Genomic DNA, 10269 nt, shown 5'->3' with positions numbered 1-10269 from the left:
TTTCTTTTTTTTTTTTTTTTTTTTAATTAGACTAGGAAATATAATTTATTGCATAAAAATTAATTTGTTACAATAGGAATGCTAAACTTTATTTACAGTTCTTTAGTTTACAGAATAAACAGACACGGTTTCAGAGGATGCCACCAGGCCCATCCCCCGGACATATAAATATGGAAACTGCGGAGCAAGAGATGGACACTGCCAGCACAACATGGACCACGGGGCCGCCTTTGCCAAAAGGCCTGGCTGGAGAAACCCCTGGGTGTGGTGGGAGGCGTGGGAGCTGCACCCAGGTGCTCAGGGGACCAGGGTGGGGGGCAAACCCTGCCTCCCTCCTGCCCCACTCCCAGCACAGGTTCCCTGGTCTGGAGAATGGGGAGAACCTCCCCAAACACAGCTGGGCCAGGTGGCTGCTGCCTGCCAAAGGGAAAGGGGAAGATGAATGCAATGGATGGGGATGGAGCCAGAGGCACCCACGGGCGGGACGGATGGATGAATGGATGGACAGACACACGAGCCAGTGCAGTGATCCATAAACGAGAGACAGCGAGAATGGGAGCGAGAGAGATTCAGAGGCAACCTGAAGGAGTATCTCATCTCACAGAGAACACCGTGGAAGTGAGAAAGGAGCCCTCCAAACCACCAGCAGTTGGTTTTATCCATCAAGTCTTCATTTCTTTCCAAATTTGCTTATTCCTCCTTAGCTCAGAGACAGGGTCTCAGAAATGCTCAAATGCAAGCTACAGGATGGATATAACCCTTCCCATGTGACACAGGAGCTCACCCAGCAGCAGTCTTCTCATCCGGCACAAGTGGAAAAGATCCCTTCTCTCCCACAGCCTTGAAAACCCAGCAACAAGCCCAAAGATCCCGAAACATAACAGGGAGTGGCTCTATGTGTTCCATCATGGCTCCAAGAGCCGCCCAGAGGAATCCTATCGTGCCCCAGCAATACTGAAAGCTCTCCCCGAGCTGCCCTGTGCAGGTGATGCTCTCCAGGGCTCCCTGAGCGTGCTCCAGTCCCCAGCACACTGTGGGATGACACAGGCACTCTGTGGCACTGGGCCAGGGCTCTGCAGCCAGGACACTGCACGTTGAAGCCCAAAGCAGGACCTGCTCCTAATACTTCCACTGACGGAGAATCCACAGCCTTGCCGTGTGACCTAGCCTAATCCTGAGTTTACCACCCCCTTCCTCTATTTTTTTCTTTAAAATAGACAAATTTCTAAGATACAGCACTCTCTGAGTAACTATTTCTATCTGCAGGCAACCTAAATTTTTACCTTCATCAAGACACCGTATCTGTATGAGGAACCTGGTTCCTGCCTACCCCTTGATTACTTTCCATTCACTCCACAACTTCCCCATCATTACAAAAAGCCTGTTAAAGGGAAAAACAGGAGCTGCAATGAGGGATGGAAATCTGATCACTGCTCACGATGCTGTCCCTCATGTGGAAATGCTCAGCCTGGCTCACAACTTGGGGACGGTGAGGTATTCCTCCCTGAATCCCTCCTGAAATACTGCATCAAAAACCGGGGATGAGCACATGGACCCGAGATGAGGCCACATCCCAGCCCATCAGCCCTCTGCTTTCCCTGGATCCTTCCACAAGCCACTCCTCACCTCCCTCTGACCCTGGGGCTCAGGTTTGGAGTGTTCACTGAAAAATCCTGCTGGGTTTAAAACACCCCCCGCTTTGGCCTTGGGGTCCGTAGGTTGGTGCAGGACTGAAATCTTTGGTTTTTACTGAAGTTACACAAATGAAGGCGCAGTCATCCTAAAAAGCTCCCCCAAACAATGCCAGGGAAGAATTCATTAAAAATACCCATATCTGGATGCACTCTCCCCACCCTGAACCCCAAATACAGGGCAACATCCCTCATCCCTCCTCACAGGTGGAAGGGAGTCCCTCAATCCGCTGGGCACTGCAGCCAGGGAAAGGGGAGTTTGCAAGGGAAAAAACCTTGGGAAGGGTCCGAGCTGGCCCTGAACCAGAGGGGCAGAGAGGCACTTCACCCTACGGACTCCCCGGGGGTCCCAGGACATGTAAACATGTTTTGCTTGACTTGGATCACACACTTTTCCCTACAAAAGTGTGTCCATTGAAATCTCTCTGCCACCCTGACCACAGCAACGCTCTTGCTCTCACGCACCAAAAAAAAAAAAAAAAAAAAAAAAAAAAAAAATTATAAATCTGCCTTTTTTTTTTCTTTTTCTTTTTTTTTTTTTAAAAAGGACACATCCAAAGATCTGGATAATAAATTATTTGCGTTTCCTAAGAAACTTTTTTTTTTCCTTTTTTTTTCTTTCTTATTTGCCTCGTTAAGCTGCCTGAAGCCTTTGACAGGAGTTAAGCCGTTCGCCTGGATTGAACTCGCCTCTTCAACGCAGAAATGCTATTAAAGGAGGAGGAGGGGAACCCAAAAGAAGAAGGAAAAGGAAAGCCCCCATCCCAACTCAAGAAGCCCTAATTCCTCCCCGTGCCATGAGGAGGAGGAAGAGGAATGCTGCGTAACACTTGGATTGCTTGTAAACGCTGAGGACGGGTCTCTAAGGCTGACAGTGATGTGGGAGGGAGGAGGAGTGATGGCCTCTGCCTTTCCTTGCTCAGGATGGACGTTCCTCCCCCCCCAGCCATTGGGGAAGGACCTCTCCTCACCCCCTGTTTCGTCCTCCTGGCCCACCAGCCGTGGGAGCATCATCAGCAGTCCCCCTCCGTGGCCATGACCACCAGCATCTCGCTTTTGCCCATCTCCTCTAAGGCACTGGCCAGGGTGTTGAGGTCACCATCGTCCTGGTGCTCGGCTTCCCACAAGTCCAGGAGCACCCCGGTGGGGCTGGCTTTGGTGGCAAAGTAGTTCAGATACCTGAGGAGGAGAAGCAGAGGTTGGTGTGGTGCCCTTCAGGGGTGGAAGGAGGGAAGATGCCAGAGCAGCAAACCTGTTTGCAACATGAACCGTGGCAAGAATGCCATAACACAAATGCCAAAGCCCTCAAGATGCCATCTTCAACTTTTACACAGAGCTGACAATCATGCAAAAGCAATGTAAGCTTTGTTTTGCTGAGATTACCCTCCCTCCCTTCAGTCCTAAGGGTGAACCTAAGCAGGAACAGGACTGCCCTGGTCCGAGGGCCATTCCAAATGCCAAGAGACCCACAGATGGATCTCAGAATGGTTTGGGTTGGAAGAGACCTTAAAGATCATCTCATTCCAACCCCTGCCATGGGCAGGGACACCTCCCACTAGCCCAGGTTGCTCCAAGCCACGTCCAACCTGGCCTTGGACACTTCCAGGGATCCAGGGGCAGCCACAGCTTCTCTGGGCAACCTGTGCCAGGGCCTCCCCACCCTCACAGGGAAGAATTTCTTCCCAATATCTCATTTAAAGCTCTCCTCTTTTAAAACTGTATCCATGGATAGAGATGGATATAACTATGCAGAACTATATCCATATTTTTGGTTGTACCTATTGAGCTGGACATAACCTCACTGGGGCCTGCACCACAGAGGGAGCACAGAGTGAAGCCCCCCTGCCTGGGGCACAGCAGTGGAAAACAAAACACAGGGACACCCACCGGTCCATGGAGAGCTTCTGGGCGAGAAGTCTCCAGTCGTTTCCCCTGGAGCTGGGAGCATCCAGGCTGTTGCAGATCTTCTGCCGGATGGAGAGGGGGATTTTGAAGGCGTAGGGTCCCACCTGGGTGGTGGGGGTGGCACCACTGTGGTGGGAGCGGAGGGTGTCGAAGGAGCTGGAGTGCTGCAAGGGGAAGGACAGGGAGAGATGTTGCAGCACAGAGCTGAAATACCCGAGCGTGTCCCCTCACTGTGATCCCCCCACCGCCCCAGCGCTCACCTCTCCCAGTGTGATGTGCAGCTGGAAGATCTGCCCTTCCCCTTCCACCTGCCGGACGCAGATCTTGCAGGTGAGCTCAGTGGAGGCCTGGCTGTACCTCTCCAGGGTGAAGGTGCAGTGCAGGGCTCGCTGGCTGCCGCTCCAGATGTGATAGAAGGGGATTTCCTGCAGGCCACCAAAGCACAGGCTCAGCCAAGGCTCCAGCAGCTCCCCTGGGAGATCTCACCTCCTCCAGCCACCCCACGAGGGACAAGATGTGACAGCGGGACCCCGCAGTGAGCATCCCTCCAAAAAGACCAGAAAACCAGTCCCCCTTCCTCCCCCATCCCTTTGGGAAACAACTCTGGAGATAAAAGCAGGGCACTCCCAAACCCTGTGGTGCCTGGCTGAAGATGGTGCTGCCATTCTGAGCCCCCTCAGCCCCTCACCTGGTACTTGGCCAGCAGCTTGCTCCTCCACAGGGCGTGGGGGATGTCGTGGATGGAGAGACGCAGGTTGTGGTAGCTGTCCTTGAAGGGCAGGGGCTTGGGCTCTTCCAGCAGGTACCCTCCCAGTGTCCTCTCCAGCTCCAGCACCTCCTGTGGGCAGCGGGACAGGCAGCATGAAGACCCAGGAGAAGGGCAGGGGCTGCTCCTCTGCCCACCTCCATGCCCAAAACCAGGCATGGAGCGGGGAGAGGAGCTGCCAAGCAGAGCCAGCGGCAACAACAAGCCATGGAGAGCAGCTTTTGCCACAGCAACAGAACTTGCCAACTCATCTCATGCACCAGCCTCACCTAAAACTTGAATTTTATAATGTGAGCATCCGTAAATGCCTCTGTACTCCTCAGAGGATGCAAAGGTCCAACACAAGGGTCAGGGACTCCTTTGAAGGGTGCCACCCTATTTAACATCATCCCACCATCACACCAGCAGCTTTTAGGAGAAAAAGACACTCTGGGAGCCAGAGTGTCCCCATCTGCCTACATCCCCATCTAGAGGCACCACAGCAATCCTGACAGGATCCACAGGACAGGTCACAGGGAATCACACAGCCACCACACCAGTGGTCCAGGTAGCCAAAGCATCAAAACTCCAGCTTCCTGAGCTGCACTGGATGGTGTCTATACCACAAAACACTCCGAAGGAGGGGAGACACACAGATCCATGCAGGAATAAGAGGATCTATAGAAAACTGAGGTAAATCACAACTTTCTGTGCAGCAGAGAGAAAACCCACCCATGGGCAGCCCAACCTCTCATGGAATGCCTGCAGGAAGGGGTTCCAGCAGAGGAGATAAGCAACACCCTCATTGTTTCCTTCAGAGAAGGTGCAGAAGGACAGGGAAAGCAGTAAACACCTTATTATTTCACTGTGGTCACTTTGCAGGCAGTTGCATCAGGTTGTCTGCTCCCTGGGGCCAGGCCACCCTGAGAGGCACCAGGCAGCATCTTGCTGCCAGCACAAACAGCTTTGGGAAGGTGATATTTACCTTCAGAGCATCTGGCGTGTCCTCCAAGCAGTAGACCTTGAGGTTGTACTCCAGGGAGGTGCAAACGGTGGGGGCAAAGATGGCCAGCTGAAGCCTCTTGATGGCTGACCTGGAGTAGGACTCTCCCACGAAGACGTAGGTGCCCAGCTGGTCTAGCAAAATGTGGCAGGACTTGGCTTCCAGCTGGCAGTAGCAGGGAGTGTTGAGGGTCTCCTCATCCAGGGTCACAACTTCCTACAGATGGGACATCAAGGCTGGGGGTCAGCCCATGGTCCTGAGGGCTTGTGTCCCTCAAGGCTGACGGTCTCTGGTGGCCGCTGGGCTGGGTTCCCACCTTACCTCCCAGTTTCCCTGGTGGGACTGTGTTTTCAGCTGGTAAATCCAATCTGAGGAGCTGACATCGGCACAGTGGGGAATGGTCAGGACGACGGGGCGGCACAGGAGCAAGCCAGTGGGCCCGCAGGTCACTGCCGGGCTCAGCACCGTCTGCGTGCCCTCGGAGGGCAGGCTGGGGAGGGAGAGGGGACACTGGTTGGAAAGGGAACTCCATGGTGGCCAACAAGGAGCGGACACGCGGGTGGCACAGGGTGACTTACAGGGCACTCTCTGCCTTGTTGAGGACCAGGTACATCTCGTAGAACTTCCCCTGGGGGATGGCCCCGTGGGGCACCAGCAGGCTCACCCCTGGAATGGAACACATAGGTGTTGTTAGTCACAAAAAGAGGGAGAAACCACCCTCCCATCCCCCTGGCCAGACAGCACCAAGACAGCAGGGAGCTAGGGCAGCCCAGAGAGAAACACTTCTACATCAGAAAATCATGGACCGTTTTGGGTTGGAAGGGACCTTAAAGATCATTTTGTTCCAACCCCGTTGCCACAGGCAGGAAAACCTTTCACTAGATGAGGTTGCTCAGAGCCCCATCCAGCCTGGCCTTGGACACTTCTGGGGATGGGACAGCCACAGCTTCTCTGGGATGGCCCACAGCTACACCACTTGCAGGGATGAGCCAGGCCAATGCGTGAGGATGAAAATCCTAATTTTTGGATCTTTTTGCTGGCCCTGGATCAATATCAGAGAAAGGCCAAGTGAAACCCAAGGAGGCTGTGACCTCTAGCCTTCCAAGCCTGGCTTGGGAATGGCTTTCTGCCTTTCTTCCCTGAGCCAGCTTTGGGACAGCAAAAAGCTGCTCACAGCAGGCAAGTTTTCTAGGACAAGAGCAACCCCTTGATCGTTCAGAAGCCAAACAGTCCCCCCTCCCAGCTCGGGGCTTACCAGTGCCTGGCACAGTGAGCCTTCCCCCCAGGTAGCCAAACGTGCCACTGGCGCTGTAGCCATGCTCCCGGGGCAAGCCAAGGAGGTGCTGGGAACCCAGGGCTTTGCTCCGCACGTTCCCGAAGTGCCCCTCCCTGGCGGTGTCCCCCGGGTAGGTGCCGGTGGCAGGGACCCCCCCCAGCAGGTCCGTGCCGTCGTGCAGCCCCGGCGAGGAGGAGGCGGTGGAGGAGTTGTACACCTTGATCTTGAGGTTGGGCAGGGGGTCCAGCAGGGGTGAGTTGGTCATGGGGATCTTGTCGGAGGAGTCCTGCAGGGCGTACATGGGACCACGGTACAGCCCCGCACTGGCCGTCAGGTCTGGCTGCATCGAGGGGTGCAGCAGCTGGGAGTTGTCTGGGGGAGCAGGAAACACAGGTGGGATGAAGACAGCGGAGGAAACATGGGGTTGGGAAAGTACTGCTTGAGTGGAGGAGATCACAGAATCCTAAAATGGATTTGGTTGGAAGGGACTTTCAGGATTACCTAGTTCCAACCCCTCTGCCACGGGCAGGGACACCTTTCATTAGACCAGGCTGCTCAAAGCTTTGCACTGATTCCCCTCATCATGGAGCCCTCAGCCTTCAGAAATCAGCACATTCCCCCAGGAATGTGGCTCTCACCGTGCCGGGAGGTCTTGAAGTTGACAGGGTGGAATCCTCCGGTGAGAGCAGCTGATGAGTCTGTGATGTCCGTGTCAAAATCCCGGCATCTCCTCCGGTACACCACCACCCCCACAGCCATGAGGATCACGATGAAGACGAAAATGGCCACCACTAGCCCGGCGTACAGGGCCACGTCACCTGTGGCCTCCAGCACTGGGAGGGATTAAAGAAGTGGAGGTGAAAAAAGGAGCATGAGAAATGCACGTCAAGACCCACCAGCGCTCCACAAACCCTACCACCATCTCAGGCACGAAGGGGAAGATGCGTATTGGGCCTGCTGGGAAGGCTGGCAGGAGGATGGAGGGTGTTTTCTAAGAGCAAGAAGTCAAGAGCGATGCCAGAGAATGAGATGGAGGTGAAGCCCTCAAACCTTTGTAGGACACCCGGCCACAGCTCATGCCAACTTCACCTGAGCACCAAGGATCCCAGAAACATTAGATTTGTGCAGCTCAGGTTCATGATCAGCCCTCACATCCTAATAGAGACAATCCTGAGGAGTACACAGGAGTTTTGGGGTGGGCTTTAGTTGCTCCCTCTTCCCACCCTGTCCTTGCCCAGCTGTTGAGGAGCCCAACCACAGATGCAACAGAACAAAACCAAAGAAACAAACAGAAAAAAAAAAATGGCCATGAAATGAGCACTTACGGTGGCTTTTGGGTTCGCTTAGAACTCTTTTATCTGTTAGGAAAACAAAGTTAGAAAAAAAAAATGGTGAAGGTGATGATGGGCATGAGATGAAGCAGAAAGTGGGGGGAAGCCAGCCTGGGGGCATGGGAGGTCAGCATTGTACCCCAGGGCATGCCAAAAGCAAGGCAGAAGCACAGTGACAAGGGCATCCCCATGCCCAGCCAGGCCCTGGGACGCATGTCCCTATCTAACAGGACTTTGGAAATATCTGGCCGTGGCGGCATTAAAGGGGACAGTGGTGTCACACAGCAGCAGGTGGCAGCATTGGGCTGCCTTCAGTGTGCCCGCTCACAGCACAGCAGCATCATTATCTTCACTATTGGTTTGCTTCCCTAAACACTCAGGAGCTCCGGAGCTCCTACCCAGCAATGACCCAGGGCAGGTGTTTTCATGGTGGGGCTGAGAAACCCCTTCTGCTTTGCCCCTGCCAACCACAACCAGCCTTATTTCAGCCAAGACCCCACACCTAGAGGGGGGCTGAGGGTCTCAATGCCATTGGGACATTTAGATCCCACCAAAAATCCCCAGGATTTCTTTCCTCCAGGTGAGAACTAGCTTCGGGAGGGGTTAGTCTGCTTGAAAACACCTTGTTGAAGACACAACCTGAAACCCAGGTGCCAGCGGTGCTGCTCCACCGGCTTGCAGGCGCAGCCAGCGACAGCGTGGCCAAGCGCCGGAGCAGCATGGCCAGTGGCATCACGCACCTGTGCCCGCCTGCCCAGGTACTCACTCTGCAGGCAGAGCCCGTCGGTGCAGTTTTTGGAGTCCAGGAGCCCCCCGCTGCAGTCCTTGCCGCCGTTGCGGGGGGCCGGGGCGGCGCACTCGCGGCTGCGCCAGTGCGTGCACTCGGTGCTGCACGCCGACCACTTGCTCCACTCCGTCCACGCGCCATCCACTGCGGGACACCCAACACAGGAGCGTCAGTAAAAGCCCTGGCACGGCCCCGGGGGCTCGTTCCCCAGTGCCGGGATGGTGCTGGCAGCACAAAGGGGCTTCCCTTGGGGAGTGTTATCCCAGTGCATCCAGCCCTGCTGCCATCTGGGGAGGGCAATTGTGTCCCTGCAGACACCCCCAGCTCTTTGAGACTAAAATAGGGTAGAATCATAGACTGGTTTGCGTTGGAAGAGACATTAAAAATCATCTCTTTCCAACCCCCTACCGTAGGCAGGGACACCTTCCGCTGGGCCAGGTTGCTCCTAACCCCGTCCAACCTGGCCTTGGACACTTCCAGGGATCCAGGGGCAGCCACAGCTTCTCTGGGCAACCTGTGCCAGGGCCTCCCCACCCTCATAGGCAAGAATTCCTTCCCAATATCTAAACCTACTCTCTGTCAGTGTGAAGCCATTTCCCCTTGTCCTGTCAGTCTAGGCCCTTGTAAATAGTCTCTCTCTATCTTCTTCGTCAGCCCCTTCAGGCACTGGAAGGCCACAATTAGGTCCCCTCAAAGCATCCTCTTTTCCAGGCTGAACAATCCCAACTCTCTCAGCCTATCCTCACAGGAGAAGTGCTCCATCCCTCTCACCATCTTGGTGGACTCGCTCCAAGAGGTCAATGTCCTTCCTATGCTGGGGACCCCAGAGCTGGACGCAGTGCTCCAGGTGGGTGCTTTGGACTGGGTCTCCTGAGCCCCTGTCTCTTTGGGATGCACTGGTAGCAGAGCTGGGCCATTCCACCTGGGGCATGGGCAGTGTGGGCACACCAGGTTGCGAACCTGCCTTACCTGGGCAGAGGGTGGTGCAGGTGATTTTCTGGAAAGGCTGCCCGTCGCAGAAGGAGCCGCCGTTCAGCGGCGCGGGGTTGGTGCAGGTCCGGGTGCGCTTCTGCCAGCCCCGGCCACAGCGGTTGTTGCAAGGAGACCACTCGGACCAGGTGGACCAGCCACCGTTCACTGCAGGAGGAGATGGACAGCACTAACACCAGAGCCCAGTTCAGCAGGGACAGCAGCTAAGCCTTGGCTTCTTACATCTGTGACCCCCTTGTACAGCTCCTTCTCACGAAAAGCAAATGACAAGACTCCTTCTCGTGTATCCCACCTCATGCCCAAGATGCTCAAGCCTTTTAGTTAAGCCCTTTGGGACAAAGCTTTGGTCTTTTTTCCACTTGGCAAAATACTTTTGTGCCTGGCCCCAGGGAGATCCTTGGTTTCATAGCCAAGTTCAGCCAAACACAGCTTTTCAGCTGCTTTGAGAATCAAAACAATCCGTCTGGGTCCAGCCTCCATCCACCTTCCTACCCAACAGAGAAGGCTTGGAAATACCTCCACCCCTACACCTCCGAACCTC

General features: G+C 54.8%; 1 protein-coding gene across 2 annotated transcripts in view; it reads right to left on the bottom strand.

Moving 5' to 3' along the window:
- UNC5B (unc-5 netrin receptor B) overlaps positions 1 to 10269 on the bottom strand; it is a 53849-nt gene continuing 43580 nt past the window's right edge. The window contains exons 6-17 of one of the 2 annotated variants that reach the window (XM_064662203.1): positions 9708 to 9875; positions 8718 to 8882; positions 7946 to 7978; positions 7259 to 7453; positions 6600 to 6992; positions 5923 to 6010; positions 5666 to 5834; positions 5327 to 5560; positions 4285 to 4434; positions 3857 to 4021; positions 3579 to 3760; positions 1 to 2870 (exon numbers count right to left, since the gene is read on the bottom strand). In XM_064662203.1, coding sequence (XP_064518273.1) covers positions 2705 to 2870; positions 3579 to 3760; positions 3857 to 4021; positions 4285 to 4434; positions 5327 to 5560; positions 5666 to 5834; positions 5923 to 6010; positions 6600 to 6992; positions 7259 to 7453; positions 7946 to 7978; positions 8718 to 8882; positions 9708 to 9875 — 2108 coding nt within the window. In that variant the 3' untranslated portion in view covers positions 1 to 2704. The remainder of the gene's footprint in view (positions 2871 to 3578; positions 3761 to 3856; positions 4022 to 4284; positions 4435 to 5326; positions 5561 to 5665; positions 5835 to 5922; positions 6011 to 6599; positions 6993 to 7258; positions 7454 to 7945; positions 7979 to 8717; positions 8883 to 9707; positions 9876 to 10269) is intronic. The other variant, XM_064662204.1, reaches the window with a different exon arrangement.

Source organism: Pseudopipra pipra, chromosome 8 (genome assembly GCF_036250125.1).
Source record: "Pseudopipra pipra isolate bDixPip1 chromosome 8, bDixPip1.hap1, whole genome shotgun sequence".
Taxonomy (NCBI): Eukaryota; Metazoa; Chordata; class Aves; order Passeriformes; family Pipridae; genus Pseudopipra; species Pseudopipra pipra.
The sequence above is the reverse complement of the archived record's forward strand: the minus strand, read 5'-3'. Positions and strand labels throughout refer to the sequence as shown.